The sequence below is a fragment of the Aptenodytes patagonicus genome, chromosome 2 (genome assembly GCF_965638725.1).
Source record: "Aptenodytes patagonicus chromosome 2, bAptPat1.pri.cur, whole genome shotgun sequence".
NCBI classification, from domain to species: domain Eukaryota; kingdom Metazoa; phylum Chordata; class Aves; order Sphenisciformes; family Spheniscidae; genus Aptenodytes; species Aptenodytes patagonicus.
This window is the reverse complement of record NC_134950.1, coordinates 107,033,195-107,057,901: the sequence shown is the minus strand read 5'-3', so window position 1 is coordinate 107,057,901 and position 24,707 is coordinate 107,033,195. Positions and strand designations below refer to the sequence as shown.

Sequence of the window (24,707 nt, the reverse complement as noted above, 5' to 3'; positions counted from 1 at the left end):
CAGCTCTGATAAAAGAGGGTCTGAAGAGGAACAGGGGGAAACACTAGGTGAACTTAAGTTATAAATTAAAAAGAAAGAGAAAGTAATAATTTCATTCAAAAGCCAGCACCCACCCCACTCCCATCCCCAGACCTCTGGAGCCATCCAAGCCCTCCCTTGACTGAGTTAAAAACAACTGCCATGATTTTAGCGACAGGGTGGTTGGCTTCTTACATTTAGCAAATAGCATCTGCTTAAGCATGTTTTTCTGACTCTTTTATGTGCCTGTTAGGGTTCATTAACCTGGAGCAGAATCTGGCTAAATGTGGCAGCTGATGTACCTGAATAATTGTGTTAAAAGGCACTTCTAGCTAAAACCATGATGGATGAAATAAATGTGATAATCCTTAAAATATCAGCTGAACAAATATTACTGCTAAAAATTAAGTGGTTGGGGCCAAATATGACAGTCCTTTATGTGCAACTTCAGTCTTTGCATTCATGTAGTTGAGATAGTCCAGCTCAAGCTGCTTCTTACAGCATGGAAGAGAACAGCAGTGTGTTTATTTTGCAGTAGTGCAACACGGGTTGGTCTCACTATACAGTGCTAATCATTTTCTTTTGCTCAAAGGACTTGACGTCAATACTTGACTCGGGCATTTGGAAGTGTATGTTTTAAAATGGGGCTAAGATGGGTAATTCTGTCGATGTCAGAGATGGCAGTCTTGCCTTTGAACTCTGCTTCTGATACATTTTCTAGTGGTGAAACCAGGGATAAAAGTACACTGACAAACAGTGTCCTTATCAGTAAGCCTTTGACTCTGTTGTAGTAGGTTTCCTAAAGCCTGTATGCTAGTATACTTTATACCACCTTAGAAGTTAGGTTGTGTGGAAGTGCAGTGTATTAGCTAGAAATAGGGGCTGTGGGTACTGCATGTTTTATGTGAGCTCTGTTAGACAGCAGGAAATACAAATACTCCACTCCAGGTGTCAGAATATCTCAGGTTTATAATTGCTATTTGTAAGAAAGGTCCAGATTCTAGTCGTATTTCTAAAATAGCTTTTAATATAAACCTTTAAGTTCCTTGTAGCATTTAAAAAAAAAGGCAGGCAAATTCAGTCTTGGTAATGGAGTTGCATACACTCGTAAAAAGGCTTATGTCACTTAATCTGCACTTGTTAAAAATAGGTAAACAAGCACATGGATCCAGTGCTAAAGACACTGTTAGTCTGATGCAAAGCCTGCTAGATTCACAAGGAGTTTTTCCACTAATTTCAGTGGACTGACATTGGTCTGATGAGGCCTCATCATCCAATGGTTTTGAATCAGGCCCAGCATTGGGACTACCCTACTCCACATGGGAAAAAAGCATGCGGAGGGAGCAGCTGGTATGAGGTCACACACGTGCACAGTCCAGAGAGCAGTCCTCTGGGTTCCAGAAACTGTAGATCCAACCAGGCTCTGGGCCCCACCTGAACTGACCAGGCATTTTTTCTGCGCCTGTGTTCTTTCAGTGATTCAGGGATCTTTGCTACTGCTCTCGATATAGTACAGATACAGCCTGACCTTTGGATATGTCCTTCATCTGCATCCATGTACTTGAACTCAGGTCCATTTCCTTTAAGGGTAAGAGACAAATCTGTGTGTCTAGATTAGGAGAGAGTGACATGCTTCTAGAAGCTGTTAGGTTGGAGCAAATTGCCTTTTGATGTCACTGGTTACTCTGTGCACTCTTTCTGTAAAGACAACTAATGCATCTGAAAGAAGGCTACTAACCTGAAAGTTACAGATGTGTATAATAATTCAAATTATATGAATCTGGGCCTTTCTCTGCCTCTGCCTCCATTCCTATTTGTAAGATATAAATACTGGGTTTGTGCTTTAACAATTAAAGCAAATGTAATAGACCTCCAAGCAGGTAGGTTTTCTCCTTTCCTCTGTACTTCACCCCTTGTGAGCAGTGGAAAAGTGTTTTGGATCCCACAGGTTTGCGATTCCACCCTGCCTAGTTCTTGTGGGGTTTCTCTTGCGCTACACATACCTGACAGTGATCTGGAGAAAAGTAGCACCATTTAGGGTCAGATGAGCACCAAGGCTTAAGTCACAATACCTGTCACTTCACAGCTGCAGTTTCAAAATGGCTCCCATGAATGCCATTTCTATACCAGTAACTCAGTTTTTAGGAACTTCTTCAACTGTTGCCCTTCTACTGTCAACATCATGTTTCTTTCTGGTCTCCTTTTCTGTTTAATGAGTAAACCCTTCTCCTCCTATCTGTTTCTAAAGAGCCTTTTTTTTTTTTCCAGTCCATTTTGAGCTTCCACTGTTATTGATTGCTGTGCTAAAGACACAGTAGGGAAACCAGGTATCTTCCAATGCCAAAATGGTGGTTTGTTGTTTTTACAGTTAACTATTTTCAGTACTGAAGCAGTGAGGTAATTACATGCAAAAAATATAATTAAAAGAAGAAAAAAACCTACTATTGCCATCTGCAGTCTTGAAACAATCCATATATTGATTTACAGGATGATTTTTACAACACACTGATACTTCTCAACTGGTTCCTGAAGCTACTCAGTGGGAACCTCCAGCTATCTGCAAATTCTATAGCAATTCCAACTATAACATACAGTAACAAATGGTAACAAATGCAAAGTATAGCACAGCTCATAACTCTAGAATTATAAAAATACCATCCCAATTTTTGGTATTCTACTACTTTCTTTTTTGAGATAAAATATAGCTAATATTAAAGCTGCTTCTGTACCACACTTTCCAGTGCCCCAGGTCTAGGAAACATGGACATAAATGGGACAAATTCTGGATGCTCCCCAATATCCAGTGGCTTAGTAGCAATACATGTTTGAAACAAAATTATACTAGTGCAACATAGTGCTCTGCTGGCTTAAAGGTACTTAAAATAGCATAGTATTTACCTATTGATTTAAGGGAATAAGAGGGCATTTTTATTCTAACATAACTGCAGCAGGGGGACAGGAATTTATCAGAGATAATCAAATAGGAACAAAACCTGTGGCTGTAAGTCCGTATTCTGCTCTTAACTGTAACTGTAGGTCCTGATAAATCCGTTAAGAGTTGGGGATGAGCTGTAAGTACAGAATTTGGCTAGAAGCTTCTTGTTTTGCTTTTCTGTAGTGGATAAGTGCAAGCTTCTACCCCAGTCTCACTGAAGTTCAGATATTTGCTAAGCCTTCTGACTTGTTTTACTCAAATGAAAATCCTGATTCTTATTTACTTGTCTTTTGCTGCCACCTTTTGCAAATATGTTTCATTTGTCTCAGAGCCTATGCTAAAAGAGAGAGTGTTTTGGGCTCCGTATGTTACTGTTTGGTATGTGACTAGGAAACTGTAGGTACACTGCAGTTCCACATGCTGTGTGGGGAGAATTAACAGGCTTTTTTGCATTTGCCAAATCTTTCTTTGAGAATGGGAAGTGGGAAACTACAGTTCTATTCATTAGATTCACTTCTGGGATGCATCCTGCTATCCAAGTCTGATAAGCTGATTGCTGGCCACCTTAGATATTGTCCGTCTGCTTTCTAAGTCACTTTTCCTGTGGCTCTTTGGAAGTAGGTTTAGTATCTGCGTACAGATCCTATATTCTCCTTCAAGCTTACTATTTTCCTTACCTTTTTACTCTTGAGTAATGGCTAATGCATTTTATTTGTAGTTGAGGTTCCTTTATGTGTATGTATGTGTGAATATAAAACATGACTCAATATTAGATTCACAATCAAAAAATAATTAGATTTGTTTGGCCAGAAAAAAATGTGTTCACTTTTCAAACTATTAGGAAGGGGCAAAATGTATAATGCAAAGCATTTAAAAGTTCCTAAGGGAAATAGTTGCTGGATAAGGAGCTAGTTTTTCTGTTTCTAAACATAGCTTCTATACTTTCTAAAAATATGTAAGGGGAATTGTTTCTGTATGGAGCACATCAGACTTTTTCCAGTTAATGAGTTCCCTTAGCAAGTAAGTGCTGAAGCTAAAGTACAGAGAAGATGGTAGATTAGAATTTATTTCAACTGGATTATTACACCTTTGGCACAGGGAGAACATTTTACCATTTCTTTGCAAAGCCACTAGGACAATGGAAACTACTTTGCAACACATAGCCTAGGATGATACTGCATGAATAATGAATAACAGAAGTGTATTTCAGCTGAAGAACTTCTCTCTAGCTCTTCACCAGAACTAGCTTGCCAGATTTCAGAGCAAAGTGCAAGGTTAATTTATTTTGCCTGATTTTACTCTCTCTGAGCATGTTTGGCAGCGACACTTAATTCTGTGTGTTTGCCAAAGCAAAAATACTCTCATTTCAAAAGTGAATTTTGATGCAGAACAGTATTTGTTATGCACACAGTGCAACTGAGGAGATAAATCTGAGAATAAGGGCATAAATAAAATCTAACATCTGTTGTAGAAGCAGGTAATTGCAAGGGCTAAAGCAAATCCACTGTAAATTTTATCCTGTATTTGTGAAACTGTGTCATGCTGTTTGTAGAGAACTCTTGCTGTCTTCTTAGTTTGTGAGGCTAAAGGATCTCAGTTTATCTGAGAAAACAAAAGGTTGCTCGACCTTCACTGAATCCACTCTGCAAGCACATTCAGCACTTTTCTTTGTAGTTTATGGACAGCTGAAGGAAAGTATACGTGGCAGGAACTACTTGTTACCACTCAATTTCACCAAGTATTTACATGCGCCTTTCTTTAGTATATGAGTAACCTCAGTTAGTCGAAGGACAAAGAATGACGTGTACTTAGCTAGATGTGTTTAAGCACTAACTGAACTGAGGCCTAAATTATTAGAAGTAAGTTACTGGTACTATAACACTGCATTACAGTTTTTAAGGCCTTTCTTAAATCATTTAAATTAAATGGGCTGTGCACCTCAAGAATAAATAACGTGTTTTTTCTCAAACACTTTACAGAACGAGGCTCAAAAGGACATCTTGACCTCACGGAGTTAATAGGAGTTCCTCTTCCTCCTTCCGTCTACTTTGTCACCGGCTATGGAGGGTTTCCAGCTTACAGCTTTGGTCCAGATGCTAACATCGGTCGATTGACAAGTGCTATAATACCATTGCCTTTCTATAAAGATTTTGCTATTGTAGTTACAGTGAAACCAAACAGTGATCGTGGAGGAGTGCTATTTGCAATAACAGATGCCTTCCAGAAAACTATTTACCTGGGAATGAGACTTTCACCGGTTGATGACAGCACCCAGAGAATAATTATATACTACACAGAGCCTGGTTCCTATATCTCCCGAGAGGCTGCTTCATTTAAAGTGCCAGTGATGACTAACAGGTGGAATAGGTTTACAGTGACTGTTCAGGGAAATGATGTTGCTTTGTTCATGGACTGTGAAGAATATCAGAGAGTTCAATTTCAAAGGTCAGCTCGAGCTTTGGTATTTGAATCTGGCTCTGGGATATTTGTTGGTAATGCAGGAGCCACAGGATTGGAAAAGTTCACAGTAAGTACTGTCTGATAAATTCACATGCCTCCGTGTTTTATGCATGTGCTCTCTACCCAAGAAAGTCTGCTTACAATGGTTATATCCCAAATGAGGTTACAAACTATATAGCTTGTATTTTCCATACTTGGCTAGGGTTCAGGCAGTGCAGATATATAAATTCTGTCTTAAAATGCAAATGTTCCTAGAACCTCAGAAGTTTATTAATGGTCCAGATACTAAGCTCAATGCTCAGTTTTAATATTAGGAATTTCAAAGTAAATATATCACATAACTTTATATGGCCCTTTTATGAAGGGCAGATTTCAGAGTATCCATTTGTTTAACTTCTGAGAATAATACCTTGGTAGAAAGTCAATATTTTAAACTCTTATTAGCTAGGTATGTTTACTTCACATTCAACATCAGGAAGAGAATGATCTCATCAAAGATGAAGATAGTTGGAAGATAAAGCTGTATTTCTGCAATTTATGTATTACTTGAAGCTTATCAGGTGTTTTAGAAAAATAGAATGCACTGAAAACACTACTACAAGGCTCCCAAGCCTTCTTAGCTTGAGTGCAAGCATCCTTTCTGCTGCAACCTGACTGGAATTCTCAGCCATTGAGCTTCCAAATGGAAATGTGAAAGCTGTCAATATGCGTGAGGCTGACTCATTGTCAAACTGAAAGGGAAATGTCACACTTTTTCTGTCTTGTTTGTGTATTTCCCTTGTATTTCAAAACTTGTACAGTATTTCATGAGATTAATATCTCTTCCCCTAAATTAGTAAAGCAGCAGCACAAAACTGAGTGGATCCTTTGCTTTAGAGAAAGAAGATGTTCTTTCTAAAGTTCAGGTGTACTGGCAGGTTCTGACCTCCACCTGGTAAGCAACAAGGATAATGTACTTTTATCATTTATCTGACTAGTCTAAGCACCTAGAATTACAGGAATATATTGATTAGCAGCAAATAAGTGGTAGAAAGGGATATGTAGGAAAACTGCCTGCTGGTGCTACCTTTCTTAGACAGATGGAATGACTGGAGTATTGGGGATGCCTGATTACTAAGTAGGAATGAGAAACGTTCCAGAAAATTAGACCACTTTGGTACCCTGCCTGGAAAACACATATGTGAAGATCAGTTGCTGAGATTATCACCAAAAAATATGGTGACAAGAATGCATGGTGGATTACACTCTAAGACATTTCCACTGAAATAGGCTGTTCTGTATGTTATATCGAGTACATAAATTTCAGCCAACATTCTGATTGCTTCAGTACTATTAATTGTGACATGTACTCTAGGTCTTGTGCCTTTATTTCTTCATGCATCATATGTCACAATTGCTTTTGGGTAGAAAAACTAAATGGTTGATTCCTCCCTCAAGCTCTGTTTGTATGACAGGAACTGTTAATATCGATTGCCCAAAATAGAAACAATTCACATCAGATTGTGCAAATGACTCTGAATGGATGTCAGTTGCTGGTTTGCTCTGGCTAATGGGAATTCGTGTGTCTAAGGCTCTGGTTGCCAGATGCAAAAGGACATAACTATCATCAGATTTTATGGAAACAAAAGGAAATTCTAGCCCTGGCGCTTGTAAAGAAAAGTAGAAACCGGACAACAACCAAATATAGCTGAATCAGTGATGATGCCAGATTCTGCAAACCAGCTTTAACAGGGAAGGGAGCAGCAGGTACAAGACTCAGAGGGGGACTGCAATACCTCATACCTACCATCCCTACCATGGCAGACTTGGCCATGACTTACCTAGTTGGAGTAATTGGCTAGCAGCAGCACTTGGGAAACATTAGGGCTCTCCATTTTGCTTCCTTCACCATCCCAGGCCACAGATTAGAGCAAGAGGAGGAAAATGTGTTCTCCAAATGTGATTCAGTCATACTGTGAAAAGAAAGCATCACTTCTAAGAGACTGCTTAAATGTCTTGTTGTGCCTTCTTTCATGTATGATTTTTCAGCAAACTCTTCAGTTAGTCTGACATCGTTCAATATCTGAGTTGCCCATTATTAAGTTTTGAGGGAAATAGGATGGTTCAGTTCACTGAGCTGTTATCTCAGATTGCCTGCAAATTCAGGAGGCACCAACTGTGTGAGTTTCATGGTCTTTGAAGGTACAGAAATTAGAGGATCATTAAAGATAGAATCTTAGATTTTGTTCCTTTCTGAAATATTCTAGAAGCCACCAGAAATATTGCTTCAAAAGTACTTCCTTGCTTATAATTCCCCAATGCTTCTAGGACAGGGAGAGTGGACCGCTGCAGAGAGGAAAGAGTGAGCGGAAAGACAGACATAGCAGTGTATACAAATGGTAGCTACTCCTCCTCTGGAGTTTGCATTTTTTGGTGGCATTAAGTAGCAGCAAAGCATACTACTTTTCTCATCTCAACAGTTGCTGCACTTTTCCTTAATGAGATGCAGGCTTTCTGTAGCCCTGAGTGAGCAGACCTGCTGTGTGTCTGTGGTAGTACTCAGCAGACAGAGCGCAACCAAGTTATCATTGCATGGTGTAAACATTCTAGCTCCTTGAAGAGAAGTCACTGGACTGAGAAGTATTCTGTGTCTGTCTAGAGATAAAGACTAAACCTCTCAGCTTCTTCAGGCTCTTCTCTACAGAAAATAGAAAAGCAGAGAAACGAAATATACAGTCAGCAAAACAGGAAGAGGCAGGTCATGTGTGTTAGGTAAGATGGCTCTTGATTTGAATACCCATCTTTTGTCCTGCATGTGCATCATGCCTAACTCTGTGAGACCTCCTAACAAGGAAACATCCTCCATGTGTTTCTTAAAACACTTTGAGTCTTTGTAATCTAAGAAACAAGATTTAAATGTTTAAAATGAAATTGTTGCTGCTCCTTCAGCACGTCAGACTGAGAAATATAGTTTGAAACTCTGAAAAAAGAAACATTCGTTATCAGAAAATCCATGTCCTTTCCATTTGAAAAGTTTTAAGCTGGTTTCTCCCTGACCCATTTCGTCACTTACTGGTATTTCCTTCCCATCCTTTGTCTCCATTTTTAGGGGTTTTCACATGTCATTTTTGGAGCTGCAATGCACTTCTTAACTAGAAAAAGCAGACAGTGCTTTACAGACTCTAGGACATAATCTAGGACTAGATCTTTCAGTTGGGGCACTAACAATACAGTGTAGCAATTGTATTGTCACTGGGACATGATAGTCATTGTATTCTGGCAACTTCAATTTTTTCTACATTTTCCAAAAGGAAAACATAAGAACATATTTACATTTTTAAACTGGGTTTATTATCATAAAATTTTATGCTTCAGATTATTTTCCAAGCAAATCAGAACAAAGTCTGGGGTTTTTTTGTTGATTTGTTTAATTCCCACCCCTCCATCCCCCCTTCACACATGCTACTTAAAATATTACTTCCTTGAACTGTTTTTGTTCTTTCATGTAGGGCTCAATTCAACATCTGACAATCAAATCTGACCCAAGGGCTACTGAAGATCATTGTGAAGATGATGACCCTTATGTGAGTATTCTTATAAACACTTCTTTATCTATCCTCAGTGCCTCAGAGATTTCAAAGTCATTTGCCATTAGACATTTTTCATAAGACTACATGTAGCATTTCTTCTTGGGAACATAGTATACTTAAAACTATCTGTGTGTGGGAATCTCTTTTTTTTCTACTACACAGCCCCTAAAACTGATTTTTCATAACACATAATTTTCTTTTGTCTATAACACCTTTGAGAAAATGAACTAGAGCTCAACGATTGTGATGATGGTACGGTCGAGTGTTTATGGGTAAGGATGAGGGGGAAGGCCAACAAGGCAGATATCCTGCTGGGAGTCTGTTACAGACCACCCAACCAGGATGAAGGGGCAGATGAAGTGTTCTATAAGCGGCTGGCAGAAGTCTCTCAATTGCTAGCCCTTGTTCTCATGGGGGACTTCAACTTCCCGGACGTCTGCTAGAAATACAACACGGCAGAGAGGAAACAGTCTAGGAGGTTCCTGGAGTGTGTGGAAGACAACTTCCTGACACAGCTGGTAAGTGAGCCTACCAGGGGAGGTGCCTCGCTCGACCTGCTGTTTACTAACAGAGAAGGACTGGTGGGAGATGTGGTGGTCGGAGGCCATCTTGGACTTAACGACCATGACATGATAGAATTCTCGATTCTTGGTGAAGTAAGGAGGGGGGCCAGCAAAACCGCAACCATGGACTTCCAGAGGGCAGACTTTGGCCTGTTCAGGACGCTGGTTGAGAGAGTCCCTTGGGAGACGGTCCTGAAGGGCAAAGGGGTCCAGGAAGGCTGGACGTTCTTCAAGAAGGAAGTCTTAAAGGCGCAGGAGCAGGCTGTCCCCGTACACCGTAAGAAGAACGGGCGGGGAAGACGACCAGCCTGGCTGAACGGGGAGCTCTTGCTGGGACTCAGGAAAAAAAGGAGAGTTTACTGCTTGTGGAAGAAGGGGCAGGCGACTCAAGAAGAGTACAGGGATCTCATTAGGTCGTGCAGAGAGGAAATGAGAAAGGCAAAAGCCCAGCTAGAACGCAATCTGGCCGCTGTCGTTAGAGACAACAAAAAACGTTTTTACAAATATATTCATGACAAGAAGAGAGCCAAGGAGAATCTCCATCCTTTATTGGATGCGAGGGGGAACATTGTCACTGAGGATGAGGAAAAGGCTGAGGTACTTAATGCTTTCTTTGCCTCAGTCTTTAATAGTCAGACCAGTTATCCTCAGGGTATTCAGCCCCCTGAGCTGGAAGACAGGGACAGCGAGCAAGATAAACCCCCCCATAATCCAAGAGGAAGCAGTTACCGACCTGCTATGCCACCTGGATGCTCACAAGTCTATGGGGCCGGATGGGATCCACCTGAGAGTGCTGAGGGAGCTGGTGGAGGAGCTTGCCAAGCCACTCTCCATCATTTATCAGCAGTCCTGGTTAACGGGGGAGGTCCCGGACAACTGGAGGCTTGCCAATGTGACGCCCATCCACAAGAAGGAGGATCCGGGGAACTACAGGCCTGTCAGCCTGACCTTGGTGCCGGGGAAGATTATGGAGCGGTTCATCTTGAGGGTGCTCACAAGGCATGAGTGGGACAACCAGGGGATCAGGCCTAGCCAGCACGGATTCATGAAAGGCAGGTCCTGCTTGACCAACCTGATCTCCTTCTATGACCAGGTGACCCGCCTAGTGGATGAGGGAAAGGCCGTGGATGTGGTCTACCTGGACTTCAGCAAGGCCTTTGACACTGTCTCCCACAGCATTCTCCTAGAGAAGCTGGCGGCTCATGGCTTAGACAGGTGTACTCTGCGCTGGGTCAAAAACTGGCTGGACGGCCGGGCCCAGAGAGTTGTGGTGAATGGAGTTACATCCAGTTGGCGGCTGGTCACGAGCAGTGTTCCCCAGGGCTCAGTTTTAGGGCCAGTCTTGTTCAATATCTTTATCAATGATCTGGATGAGGGGATCGAGTGCACCCTCAGTAAGTTTGCAGATGACACCAAGTTGGGTGGGAGTGTTGATCTGCTCGAGGGTAGGAAGGCTCTGCAGAGGGACCTGGACAGGCTGGATCCATAGGCCGAGGCCAACTGTATGAGATTCAACAAGGACAAGTGCCGGGTCCTGCACTTTGGCCACAACAATCCCATGCAGCGCTACAGGCTTGGGGAAGAGTGGCTGGAAAGCTGCCTGGCGGAAAAGGACCTGGGGGTGCTGGTTGACAGCCGGCTGAACATGAGCCGGCAGTGTGCCCAGGCGGCCAAGAAGGCCAATGGCATCCTGGCCTGTATCAGAAATAGTGTGGCCAGCAGGAGTAGGGAAGTGGTCGTCCCCCTGTACTCGGCACTGGTGAGGCCGCACCTCCAACGCTGTGTTCAGTTTTGGGCCCCTCACTACAAGAAGGACATTGAGGTGCTGGAGCGTGTCCAGAGAAGGGCAACGAGGCTGGTGAGGGGTCTGGAGAACAAGTCTTATGAGAAGCAGCTGAGGGAACTGGGGTTGTTTAGCCTGGAGAAGAGGAGGCTGAGGGGAGACCTCATCGCGCTCTACAACTACCTGAAAGAAGGTTGTAGCGAGATGGGTGTCAGTCTCTTCTCCCAAGTAACTAGCAATAGGATGAGAGGAACTGGCCTCAAGTTGCGCCAGGGGAGGTTCAGATTGGACATGAGGAAAAATTTCTTAGTGAAAGAGTGGTGAAACATTGGAACAGGCTGCCCAGGGACGTGGTTGTGTCCCCATCCCTGGAAGTATTTAAAAGACGTGTAGATGAGGTGCTTAGGGACATGGTTTAGTAGACATGGTGGTGTTGGGTTGACGGTTGGACTCAATGATCTTGGAGGTCTTTTCCAACCTTAATGATTCTATGATTCTATGAACTATGACTTTTATTTTTCTGAAGGGTCATTTTCATGAAATGCTGTAAGTAGTGAAATAAGTTAACACCATAATGACACTGAGGCTTCAACCAACTGGGAAAAAAAATAAGCTTTTTCTGCATTGAAGTAGCCAATTCCTTGGAGATCATACTTTTTTTTCCTGACTTTTATGAACTTGCTATCATGTTTGGGTTTTGCACAGGCTTCAGGGGACATCAGTGGCAATGGCAGCACTCAAGAACATGAAGATATTTCTGAGACACAAGAAGTCCTTGCACCTTCTCATCTTCCCATAAGGGTAAATTGATTTATTTTATTTACATTTCTGGTTTAATATTACTTTTTTAGATACCGAGGTCTGGAATTTGTCACTAGTTTTTCATATGTGGCAACTTCCAAAGGCACCTGTGAGAACAACATACACCCATCCATAAGAATGACTGCACTGCGCCAGATCAAAAATCTGTTATGTTTGACAACAATCAGCAATCAGTACTTTGGGAAGAGTGTAATAACAGATCAGGGACATAACTATGACACTTACCGGGAATATTCTTTTACTCTGCAACAATTTCCATCTCAGGAAATGCTTGAGCCAGGAGTGCATCTGTTTGTCTTTAGTGGACCTCAGCTGAGTTTTTCACCCTTGAATTTCTTGCTTTGTTTTTTAACCCATGGGAATTTTACCAGCCTCAGCTTCCTGCTGCAGAGTGCCTTAGCTTATTTAATGACATGTTTTGTGAAGGACTTTCACCTTTTGCTTGCCCTTCTGAACATGCTAACTGCAGCTTTCATTTGGTGGTTACTCTACTGGAAGACAGAGTAAACAGTTGTTCCTTACTCACCATAACATTTGTGATTTTAGAGATTCCCATCACATCGTGTTCCCCCTCCTTTTTGTGCCAGGCTGAAATGTTCCAGTCCATTCCTCACAATGAAGCTTTCCATACAGCTTATATCAAGCATTCTTCTTTTATCCAAGTTCTCATTGATTCCTTTAGAGAAAACCAGTAGGTTTGTGAGAAATTACTTTACAGAAACCATGCTCACATTTCCCTGATACAGCACATACTTCAGCTCTTTCATTGTTGAATCCTTCAGAACTTGTGGATGAATACTGTTTGGTTGTGATGATTTGTTGCCATTCACTTAATCAGTGTGTTTCCTACCCTTTTCTTACAAAGACTTCTGTTTTAGACATATCCTCTGCTGAATTTCCCAAGAATATTCTTTTGCAGGAATTTTAACTCTTCCATGGTCAACATGAATGCAAAAAACTTACTTTTTTCTGGTATGGCTTAAAATTCTTAAGCACTCTCTTTACAACTTAGTTGAGTATTGACCTGGCTTCCTACTCCTGATAAGTTTGAAAAGAGATTTACTATTAATTTTTATGCCTTTTACATATAGTTCATTAAACTCTTTTTGGCCTGCCATGTGCTTTTCACAGAATCACAGACTAGCTGAGTTTGAAAGGGACCTTTGAAGATTGTCCTGTCCACCTCCCTTCTCAAAGCAGACAGTCAAGTACAGCAGGTTGCTCAGTGAGCAGGTTGCTCAGTGCCAGTGGGTTTTGGATTTCTTCAAGGATGGAGACTCCACTGACTCTCTGTTCCAGTGTAGTTCTTTTCTGATGTAGAACCAGAATTTCTTGTATTTTGATTTGTGTCCATTGTCTCTTTTCTCTCCACTGGTTACCACTGAGAAGGGTCTGGCTCTGCCTTCTTTACTCCCTCCTATCAGGATTTTGTACACATTGATAAGATTGCTCTGAGCCTTCTCCTTTTGAGGCAGCCTTTGCTCTCTTATCTTCCTCTCATAGGTCAAAAGCCCTAGTTCCTTAATTATCTACACAGTCCTTTGATGGACTTGGTCCAATACGTCCAGGTATTGGTAAGCCCAAACCTGGACACAGTACTCAAGATGGGGGTCTCACCAGTGCTTAAAACGAAATTATTACCTCCCTCAACTTGCTGGTGATACTCTTCCTAATGCAGACCAGGATGCTGCTGTCCGCCTTTGCCAGAAGGCACATTGCTGGCTCTTCTTCCACTTGTCTACCAGCATCCTTTCCTGCAAAGCTGCTTTCCAACCAGTTGGCCCCCAGCCAGTACTGCTGCATGGGGTAATTCCTTCCCAGATGCAGGACTTGCATTTTGCTTTGCTGAACTTCAGGAGATTCTTGTCTGCTTATTTCTGCAGCCAGCTGGGCTTCTTCTGAATAGCACCAAAATCAGCTGGTGCCTTGATGACTCCTCTCCATTTTGCATCACACCACAAAATTTAACTCATGAAATCTTACTCTGCTTTCACTTTTCCTCATTTGGATACAACTGCAGCTAATTCAGGAAAGATGTCTAACCTCTCTAGTCTATCCAGAAAAAATTTAATTCTGTTAGCTATTGCTTTAAGTTTCTGTTCAATATTACACACAGTAATAGTAGAATTTTTGGCTTTTATTCCTCCTTCTGCAACTAAGCACTGCACAGCCACTCACTCACTCCCCCCGCAGTGGGATGGGGGAGAGAATCGGAAGGGTAAAAGTGAGAAAACTCGTGGGTTGAGATAAAGACAGTTTAATAGGTAAAGCAAAAGCCATGCACGCAAGCAAAGCAAAACAAGGAATTCATTCACTACTTCCCATGGCAGGCAGGTGTTCAGCCATCTCCAGGAAAGCAGGGCTCCATCACGCATAACAGTCACTTGGGAAGACAAACGCCATCACTCCAAACATCCCCCCATTCCTTCTTCTTCCCCCAGCTTTATATGCTGAACATGATGTCATATGGTATGGAATATCCCTTTGGTCAGTCAGGGTCAGCTGTCCCCGCTGTGTCTCCTCCCAACTCCTTGTGCACCCCCAGCCTACTTGCTGGTAGGGTGGGGTGAGAAGCAGAAAAGGCCTTGACTCTGTGTAAGCACTGCTCAGCAATAACTAAAACATCCCTGTATTATCAACATTGTTTCCAGCACAAATCCAAAACATAGCCTCATACTAGCTACTATGAAGAAAATTAACTCTATCCCAGCCAAAACCAGCACACAATAATGTTGTTTCTCAGCATATTATTCACTGTTGCAGAGTACAAAAGGTAGAAAAATTCTATTTTAATGAGCAAATGTTATTGTTGCATTGTCAAAAAATTAGTAACACATGTACGATTTACATGAACAGGGACCTAAAAGTATAATAGCTATTGTTCATCACTATATACCACTCCCAGGGAGTAAAAATGTGACATTTTCCTTTGATTTTCCGAACATATCAGATCAGTCTTGGGTGCCAAAATGTTATTTCAAGATCTGACAATGTCAAGGTAATTCAGCAATGTCATGCCTTCTTCAGAAGACCTAGAAGTTGCCTACAGTCAACTTGAATTCCATAATTAAGCTAGAATCAATGCCCAGAAGGAAAAATGTCACGGAAAAAGTATTACAGAATATAATTTATTATTTGGTAATTATGAAGTTGTGGTTGTCATAAATGAAAAGGCAAAGTACACCTTTCCCTGATGAGCCTCTCAAAGACACACTTGCTCATCAATGATTATATCATTGCAAATATTTTTCCATTCAGCTGTAATACTTTCACTTACTTTAATTTCTCCACAAATTATTGTCTGTTTTGATGTTATTTTAATTTTCTTGTTAAAACATTTTTGAGATTGTCTGGGAAACTGAGCCATGCTTTAAGTATACAAATAATGTTCTCTGAAGTGCTACATCACAATGTTAATAAAGCAAATATGTATATATGGCAGATTATCACCCTTAGAAAACAAGAAAGAAAGAAGCCTCTTCATTGCTCTTTTTTGTTCTACAGACACTTTTTTGGTGGCAGATTGTTTCTACATGGTCCAAGAGATTGACAGTCTTCATTGTGTCTGTGTGCAGTCCCAGTTACTACTACAGTAACTCTTTGTATGAGCCAAACACAGAATGGATGATGATACATAGGTTTCTAAGCCAACTAATCATAAGCCTGAAAGGCCAGTAAATGACTCTCTTCTTCAAAATGCAAGAACTTCATGTGAAAGTATTTCCTTGGATCACACATATTTTTTCTAAAATGCCTGGGGACTTCAAAAGGCCATACCAGCATGCCAATAAATATGTAGTCTCCTTTACCAAAATGTTTAATGCTATTGCCAAATTAGAAATGTCTAAATGCAAATGACTCATGGGATTTGTATGCCTTCCAGAGTGACTGCCCATGGAGTTATAATGGGTTTATTCTTTAGAAATATTAAACAAGAGACAGAGAAACAAATGACAATTTAACAATCAGTACAGTCACTGACAGATGTTTCTGAGAAAGTTTTTATTTATCTTCTACTCTGAAAAACAGCTGAACAAACTCTCCAAATCAGCACTTCAAAGTAAATTGCTCTGCTGAGATGGAATGAAACAAGTCGAAGGTCATACTTGAAAATGCAATCCCTGAATAAAGACACTTAGCGATGTTGACAGTGCATATTCTAATTTGTATTTTTCTGCTAAATAGTTCAGTACTGTGCGGTAGGAATGGATGGCATTCTTTGGACTATTTCAGAATATTTCCATGTAATGGGCCTTGTGAATCAGCCAAAAAGGCGTGTTTAACGTTTGTAGAAGAGGTGTCTCCTCATAAAGAATTTTTCTGTGGATTCCCTGCTAATTGATTATTCAGCCAAAAACTGTCCTTCACATGTCTTATCTATAGGGATATTCAGAAAAATATAGCCTGAACTACTCTGTATGTTAGAAAGGCACTGCCAGAACGGAAAAGTAGGGAACAACAATTTTCATTGCTGGTTCACGAGCATTCTTATGAAATGAAGCCATTTCATGTGTGTTGCAGTACTGGGTTTGTGTGATTTTTTTCTGGGAACAATACTATCAATTTTGTTTCATTAACCTTACATCTTTATGAACTAACAATCATAAAAATACAATCAAGGATCATAGAATATTTCAGATTGGAAGGAAGGTCATATAGTCCAACCTCCTGCTCAAAACAGGGTCATCAGTCAGGTCAGATCACACTTTTCAGAACTTTTTCCAGTCTGGTCTTGGAAACATCTGAGGACGTAGACTGCAACAACCTCACTGTACAGCCTGTTGCAATGCAGGTCTATCTTCATTGGTGAAAATGTTTCTCCTTACATCCAGTCAGAACCTCTCGTTTCAACTGGATGCCCATTGTCGCTCGTCCTACTGCCAGGCACCACTGTGAAGAGCCTAGCTCCATATCGTTGATGAACCCTGTGTAGGTATTGGTAGGCTGCCACTAGGTGTCCAATAAGTCTTCTCTTCTCCAGGCTGAAAAGGACCAGTTCCTTCAGCCTTTCCTCGCAGGACAAGTGCATCAGCCCTTGTCTGTCTTGTAAGCTATCTGCTGAGCTCACTCTAGTTTACTGATATCTGTCTTGTAACAGGGGACAAAACCAGGCACAATATTCTAGATGTTGTCTGACAAGTGCTGAATAAATAGGGATAATCACTTCCCTAGACCTACTAGCATGTAGCCAGAGCTCCTGTTAACACAGCTTGCTTTGCTGTCAGGGCATGCTGCTAGTTCATATTAAGCTTGCTGTCCACTGAGATCCCCTGGTCCTTCTCTGCGGAGCTGCTTCCTGGTTTGTCTGTCCCCAGCCTGTGTCATTGCAAGGGGTTCTTCCTTCCCAGGTGTTTGTCCTTGCTGAGTTTCACAAGGTTCGTGTTGGCATATTCCTCCAGCCTGTCCGTGTCCCTCTGGATGGTAGTCCTGCACTTGAGCGTATTAATTGATGCACCTCCAACTCCCACTTTGGCATTATCTGCAAACTTTATGAGCAAGCGCTCTGCTACCTCCTCAGGTCATTGCTAAAGATGTTAAACAGAACAGATCCCAGGATGGACCCATGAGTGTGTCCTTGTCGTGGTTTAACCTCAGTCGGCAAATGAGCACCACACAGCCGCTCACTCACTCCCCCGCCCCCCGGTAGGATGGGGGAGAGAATCAGAAAAATAAAAGTGAGAAAACTCATGGGTTGAGATTAAACCAGTTTAATAATTGAAATAAAATAAAATATTATTTTTTAATAATAATAAGAAGAAGAATATATAAAGCAAGTGATGCACAATGCAATTGCTCACCACCCGCTGACCGATGCCCAGCCAGTCCCCGAGCAGCAGCCCCCCCGGCCAGCTTTCCCCCAGTTTATGTACTGAGCATGACGTCACATGGTATGGAATATCCCTGTGGCCAGTTTGGGTCAGCTGTCCTGGCTGTGCCCCCTCCCAGCTTCTTGTGCACCTCCAGCCTTCTCAGTCAGTAGAGCATGGGGAGCTGAAAAGCCCTTGACTATGTAAGCACCACTTAGCAACAACTAAAACATCGGTGTGTTATCAGCATTATTCTCATCCTAAATCCAAAACACAGCACTGTACCAGCTACTAGAAAGAAAATTAACTCTATCCCAGCTGAAACCAGGACAGTCCCATTAAACACTATGCTCTCAGTTCAATCATCCAACTATTTTTTCACTCATCTTGTTGCTCTCCCATCCAGACTGTAATGTCCTAGCTTGGATACAAGAATATCGTGGGAGACAGTGTTGAAACCTTGCTAAAATCAAGGTGGATGACATCCACTGCTTTGTCCTCATCCACAAATCCAGTCATTTTATCACATAAGGCAATCAGGTTTGCCATTTTTAAACTAATTTTTTATTATCCATACATTGATCACTAGAAATGTAAAAAATTCTAAATTCTTTTTATGGGGATTCTCAAGTATGTTCTGGATTGCATATTAGTATTTGTTATTCTCTATTTGTTCTTGTTTCTTCATTCAGAGTTAAATATAAAATCCACTAACAGATTTTACCTTTCAATAACCTAGTTCCTCATTGTTTAATCTGCGGTCTTTACAGAAGTGACACACACACTTTTATACATATTGACACAAACAAGCATGGAACCAGAGTTGTCTCAGTAGTGACAGACAACAAAAGTTGCAAGTTGTAGTTGGGGAGGTTCAAGCTGGATTTCAGGAAAACTCTCTTCATTAGGATAATAGTGCAGCACTGGAACAGGTCACTGAAAGAGGATATCAAATCTCTGTTCTTAGAAGTTTTCAAGATTTGGTTAGACAAAGTCATGGCCGAGCTGATCTACTTACATGAGTGGTCTACTTACATGACCTTGAGAGGTTCCTCCCAACTAAAATTTCTTCCATGTGCCCATGCAGCCTGTGTGAATCTTGACTCAGTGACATGGGTTGAGGGCCATTTTTTCTCTATGTCTTTTCAAGTCCCCTGTGGCTGGACAGAGTGGACAGAATACCAAAGAAAATTTATCATTAGCACAAGAGAATGAAGTGCATCGTGGAAAAAGTTAGAGTGAAGTTGCTCTTTCCCAAGGGAGTGAATCCTAAGTCACATTTACAGAGGCTTTATCTTGCCATTGTGCCTGTGGTGGCAGAGATTGTGTTCAAGAAATTCCGTTCTTACATTCTGAACATCATCCTGAACACAAAAGGCAGAGATCAGAGAGCAGAGAGCCTGGGAAGACCTCTTACAGAGGCCCAGAATGAAGGCTTGTCCTCAACAGTGTGAATCCTTCAGTGACACCCTTTCTATTTCCTAACAGACCAGGCAATGTGGTGCCTACCATGTTCCTTGAAAATCATGTGTACAGCCTAAGCACTTAGTTCTTAGGCCACACAGTTGTCTCCCAGAAAATGTGGAAGCCATTGTGTTCCCAGTTAAGGAATGCTAAAACAAGTGTTGATAGAAGGCATACGTAAGAAAAAACACAGCACATAATGAAGAAACAGAGGATGTAGATTGAACTATGGAATATCTCTTTCTACTATCACCTCAAAGGAAGTGATTAACATCCCAGTGCTTGTTGCACCCACGTCAGACCTCTCTCCTGTTATTGAGTGCTTTCTATAAGTTCCGGACCTTTCCTGAGGGAGGAGAATCCTCAGTGTCTGAATTGGGGTGTATATATGGGTGCTAAGAACTGTCAAAGAAGAAGCCTAAACTACAAAGAGATGGTCTAGGTGACACAGAAAGTCTTTCCTTATCACCAGAGGACAGAAAATCTGGAGAAAACAATATCTGTAAGGTTCCCAAGAAGCATTCTCTTCTGGGAGAAAGTTTTGAGATGGGCAGGACAGCAGGTGAATACGCTGAATCTGGTTTTACGCACAGAGGCAGGAATAACCTTCTATAACTCTGGTTTTAGGTAGTTCTTCCGAGTTCAGTCCCCTGCAGGAGCTAGATTGTAACTGGCTGTCCTCTCTGTAGTGTCCTTCTATTCATTAGGAGCTGCAGATGGGAAAGCAAAAGGACTTAGTGCTTCTTAGAGCTTCGCTGACTTCTGAGCCGCTGTACCTATACAAATACTGCTCTGTATATATGTACAAATATACTAATATAGCTCTGTGAGGAAGACTGCTGTAGGCAGTCCCCATGTAGTGGCATGCTGCTTTATTTGCTGTGGGGCAGGAGAAGATACGAAAATGCCCACCTATAATTTCCTAACCCATTTCTCCATTACCTTTGTGCACAGGGAGTACATGTGGACAAGTAGAGGATATCCACCTTATCATTCTTTTACTAGACACATCCTTTCAACTCCATTGGCTGATGTTGATCACTAACCTTTGCATGTGGTTATTAGATACTACTTCTTTATTCCGCAGATATGTCTTCATGTCTAAACTGACTGGAGTTATTTCAAGAGGTTTTGTTGGGGTTTTTTTGCCAATCGCTTCACTAAATTACAAACATACTTTTTTCATTATCCTAATTCTTATAATTCTATCAGGCAGGTAATCACTATTATCTATCAAGTTTACATTCTTATGAGTGTAGTGTGAGGTTTGGATTGTTTTTCTACTATCTTCAAGTAAATATCTCTATTTTTCCCATTGTTTTCCAGTGCAGAGAGTTAGATTTGGGATATTTACTAATACTATGGGGGGGGGGGTGTCCATTTTACAGCTTTTTTTTATTACTTCTCAAAATGAAGCATTTAAATCTTTGTCCTGCTGTTGCTTTATTAATCTTCTCAGTGAGAAATAAACATCAGGAATGCTTTATAGACTGTACAATTGAGCACATTTTGAATTGTGTGAATTATTTTCTACCGTTCATCTGAAGTATTTCTTATTCTGCATCAGAAGAGGGAACTCACTGGACATTGCCTTTAAAGGGAAAAATTAGTCGTCCTTTCTTAAAGTAGCCAAGACTCAGTCTTATTAAGGATTTTAAAACACAAAACCCTGTAATACATGACTAGCTTAACACTGTAAGTTTACTATGGTTCAGATAAACAGGCTGCATAAAAAGGTTTATTGGTCTCTAAAGATTAATTGAAATATTCCTACACAGAATGTCAAGAACAAGTTGTATAGTTATGAGAAATAAGAGCAGAGGAAACATGCATTTGTTTCTTTCTCAAGTGGAGTAAATAAAACTGAAATCAAATGAAAGTACTTTTGTCAGCTGTAGTGGGGATCAGATCCAGCCCACTGTGGAAGAGATTTCCTTTGGGAAAGGAAATCTTCAAATGGATCCCCAAAGCCTATTTTCAATGTTTCTTAATAACAAGAAGTATCTTGAAGCTTTTGCTCAATTATAAGGATACAAAACCAGTGGGATAAAAATCATGCCAATGATGTTACCTCTCTTCCTTTTGCTGACAACTCAGGAACTATTTCAGCAAGCCCTGTTATGCCATTTTGCACATCTTAACCTGGTTCAAGACCAGGATGCTTGGCCCATTAAGTCTGCTCCAGGTTACCATGGCAACATAATCACTTTTAAATTTTATTTAAATTGCAAATGCAGGGTTGCATGAAGCAATCTCCTCGCTACACTGGGACAGCACTTCTCCAGGTCTCTAATTCCAGTAGGGAGTAGGCTCTTTACATTCCTGCATGCAGCTGATACCAGCTTATCAAAATGGCCACCTCTTGCCCACCCACAGCCAGCATGGGGAAGGGTGGGTACCAGCCAGCTCTAGGCTCTTAGACCTGCAGTGATAACTTTACATTCCTTGTGTTTTTCTCCCTCCCTATGGGTTTGTCAAGTGTACATCACTTGGTTTGGAGGAATGAAGTTCAAAGGCATTGTGCTATTTTTTCTCAAGAGCTTGACCAAATTAGTATGACATCTGCTGATAAGCAGAAACTAGATGTGTACTGTAAACATGAAAAATGAAAAAGAAGGTGAAATAAATTAAAAGCGTAAATGAAAGAGGGTGTATATATTGGCCATTAATAAATTTCAGTTTTTATGATCACAATGACAGTTAATGTTTCTAAGGGCCGCATAAGAGTAAGGACAGATACTGGCAAGATATTAAGTGGGAAAGATCTGGATTTCTGTTTTTGTTTCATAAATGTGGAAGTTCTGATTACTATGCTTTGAGGAAGGTAATCTACTGATTCTTGCTTTAAAACATGTGATAAGCCTTTTCTCTAAACAGTTCTTTGGGATTTTATGGTTTTTTTAGCCTGAAGATACATTGGCTGAGCCAGTGGAAGCCCCCCCAACTATATTGTCTTATTTGGAAGAAAATTATTTCTCCGGAAATCACAGACCAGAAGAAACCTCTGAAGCAGCTAAACTTAAAGAACAAGGCACTGTCTCTTTTTTTTTGGGGGGGTGGGGTCATTTATGTTCTCTAGGTCTGAGTCTGTCATTTCCCTGTGTATGAAAAGCCATTGTTATATTTTGGGTGCTGCCAGGAATGGAAAATCCTATGGTTTTGGACATCCTGTGTGTTAGAAAGGAATTGGCACATCAAACATTTGGTCTTTGAAACTGCAGACTGTTAGACTGCAATTTGTTAATAGCAGCAAAGGTAAGTGGTAGCAACTACAGCCACCATTCAACACACCTCTCACTTTTCACTCAATATAGGTGCTTATCTCAGTCGTTGTTAAACATGCAGAGAACAGATTTACCCTTCTATAATGTGGAAGTTTCAGTCACAGAACTGTGGTTTATATTTTAAAATGAAATAAAAATTGGATAAAATGAAGAAGCTGACCTAAGGAGCTGCTGCTGTGATACTCTACAACACTCCGGTAAAGTGCAAGTGTTAGGCAAAGGGAATGAAAGGAGAAAAATCCTCTTCATTCTGCTCAGGTCAGTGAGAAGCATGGCACTTCTTGAGACATACCTCTGCAAATAGTGCTAGTGGCTCTAAAGCCATGTGGCACCTTTAAAAGGAATGTAAGATGAGTATTCTTGTTATGACCTTCTGTTATAGTGAAGCACAGTCTTTCATGTAAAACTGAATACCACCACTGAATAAACAACTATATCCCACTTATGCAAAGGTTGTGAATCTGCCTAGTGCACCAACGGGGTGTTTTGGATGCAAGTGTAGGCAGCAAAGTAATAAGAGCAGGGCATAATGCACTGAGGAATCCAGTCCTGCACTAATAAGACAACTTCAGTGCACCCCTAGAAAACAAAAAGTAAAGTTAGTTATCTTAATAAGTCCAAAGACAATGTTCCTATTTAAATTTCATACATACTTCAGATAGCACCTGTTGTACGTACCTCTTATTTTTTACCTTATATAGATGAAAAATAGGCAATCATTAGACTAGAGCTTAAGGCAAAGAAGATGATGCAATACAGTCTTTGTCCTTAAAATAAACATTTGTTTTATAATTTTATTCTCACTTTTCTTTTTTTTTTTTCTTTCCTTTTAAAATTTTCAGAGTTATAAAAGGGCTAATATTAATTTTCGGGATGTATGTTTCTCATAATCTAAATAATTTCTTTTGCCATGCAACTTGCAGCATCTGTGCTCTGATAAATACCTCCGGGCAGATTTTATTTTGCTCTGTCTCTCATTAATAAGTGACTATTTTATTTAGATTCAGCTGTCATGGAAACTGGACAAGGCAACAATGAGTCTACCACTGTCACACAGAAAATCTTAAGAGAAGAAGAAGGCTCTGGTGCTAATGTTTTGCCAGGAGTAAGCAGAGAGGAGGTCTGTACAATGGGTTTATCATGTGCCTTATCTTTTTGTCCCAAGAGCAGGAAAACATATGAATTTTAGGTGCTTTTCTGAGTTCGTACCTTTATCTATTCCATCTTAGCAGCATGCCAAAACAGAAGTTACTTTTTAAATTCTTGAATGTCCTCTCATGATATCAGACTGAAAAGCACTGACACTATGCAGAAGTTTGGATCTATAACCATTGAGATGGGCTTGAGATTTTTGACTAACAAAACTAATTTGTTCTTTTTGGTTTTGCATTTTTTCATTTTGCACTTAAGAAAGTGAGAAACAAAGAAAATAACCAACATAAATCCTCACCATAAAAGCCCACAATTTTTATTCCCTAAGAGCTGGCATTTTGGTCTTACTCACAGTAACTGCCTTGCAGGTGAAAGTCCTGCTTCCTTCTCAGAAGTGTGGCATATAAACAGATTTAAAATTACCCCCTTTGAGTGCTCACCAAGTGCTTCTGTGTGAAGCACCAAGTGCAAAGAAGCAATTCATTATCACAGTGCTTCATTATCAGGTGATCCAAACAGAAGACTAACACTAAACCCCACTAAACTCTGGAGGAATCCATGCCTAAAATGTGTATCACTGGCTTTCCTTAGTTGCCCACAGACTAACCTGAAAATTTATAGTTTATGCAAACTTTATAGTTTATGCAAACTTTATAAATGCAATCTTACTTGAATTACCATCCAAGAGGTGGATCCTATATTCCATGTCTTGACAAGGGAATGACTGCATGGATTGCACTGGAAAAGTGTCTACAACTCCTAGTTATTTCTTTAAGAAGCAGTGTATGCTGCCTCCTGACAGCTGCATATGTTAACACTCAGATATGAAGAATCCATTAAAAAAGTAACC

At 40.7% G+C, this 24,707-nt stretch overlaps 1 protein-coding gene across 5 annotated transcripts in view; it reads left to right on the top strand.

The window, feature by feature from the left end:
- The window catches only part of COL15A1 (collagen type XV alpha 1 chain), a 160,331-nt gene that overhangs the window by 46,703 nt on the left and 88,921 nt on the right, over positions 1-24,707 (top strand). For all 5 annotated transcript variants that reach the window (XM_076330685.1, XM_076330686.1, XM_076330684.1 and 2 more), the window contains exons 3-7: positions 4,933-5,480; positions 8,902-8,976; positions 12,034-12,129; positions 22,326-22,452; positions 23,707-23,825. In XM_076330685.1, the coding sequence (XP_076186800.1) occupies positions 4,933-5,480; positions 8,902-8,976; positions 12,034-12,129; positions 22,326-22,452; positions 23,707-23,825 (965 nt within the window). The remainder of the gene's footprint in view (positions 1-4,932; positions 5,481-8,901; positions 8,977-12,033; positions 12,130-22,325; positions 22,453-23,706; positions 23,826-24,707) is intronic.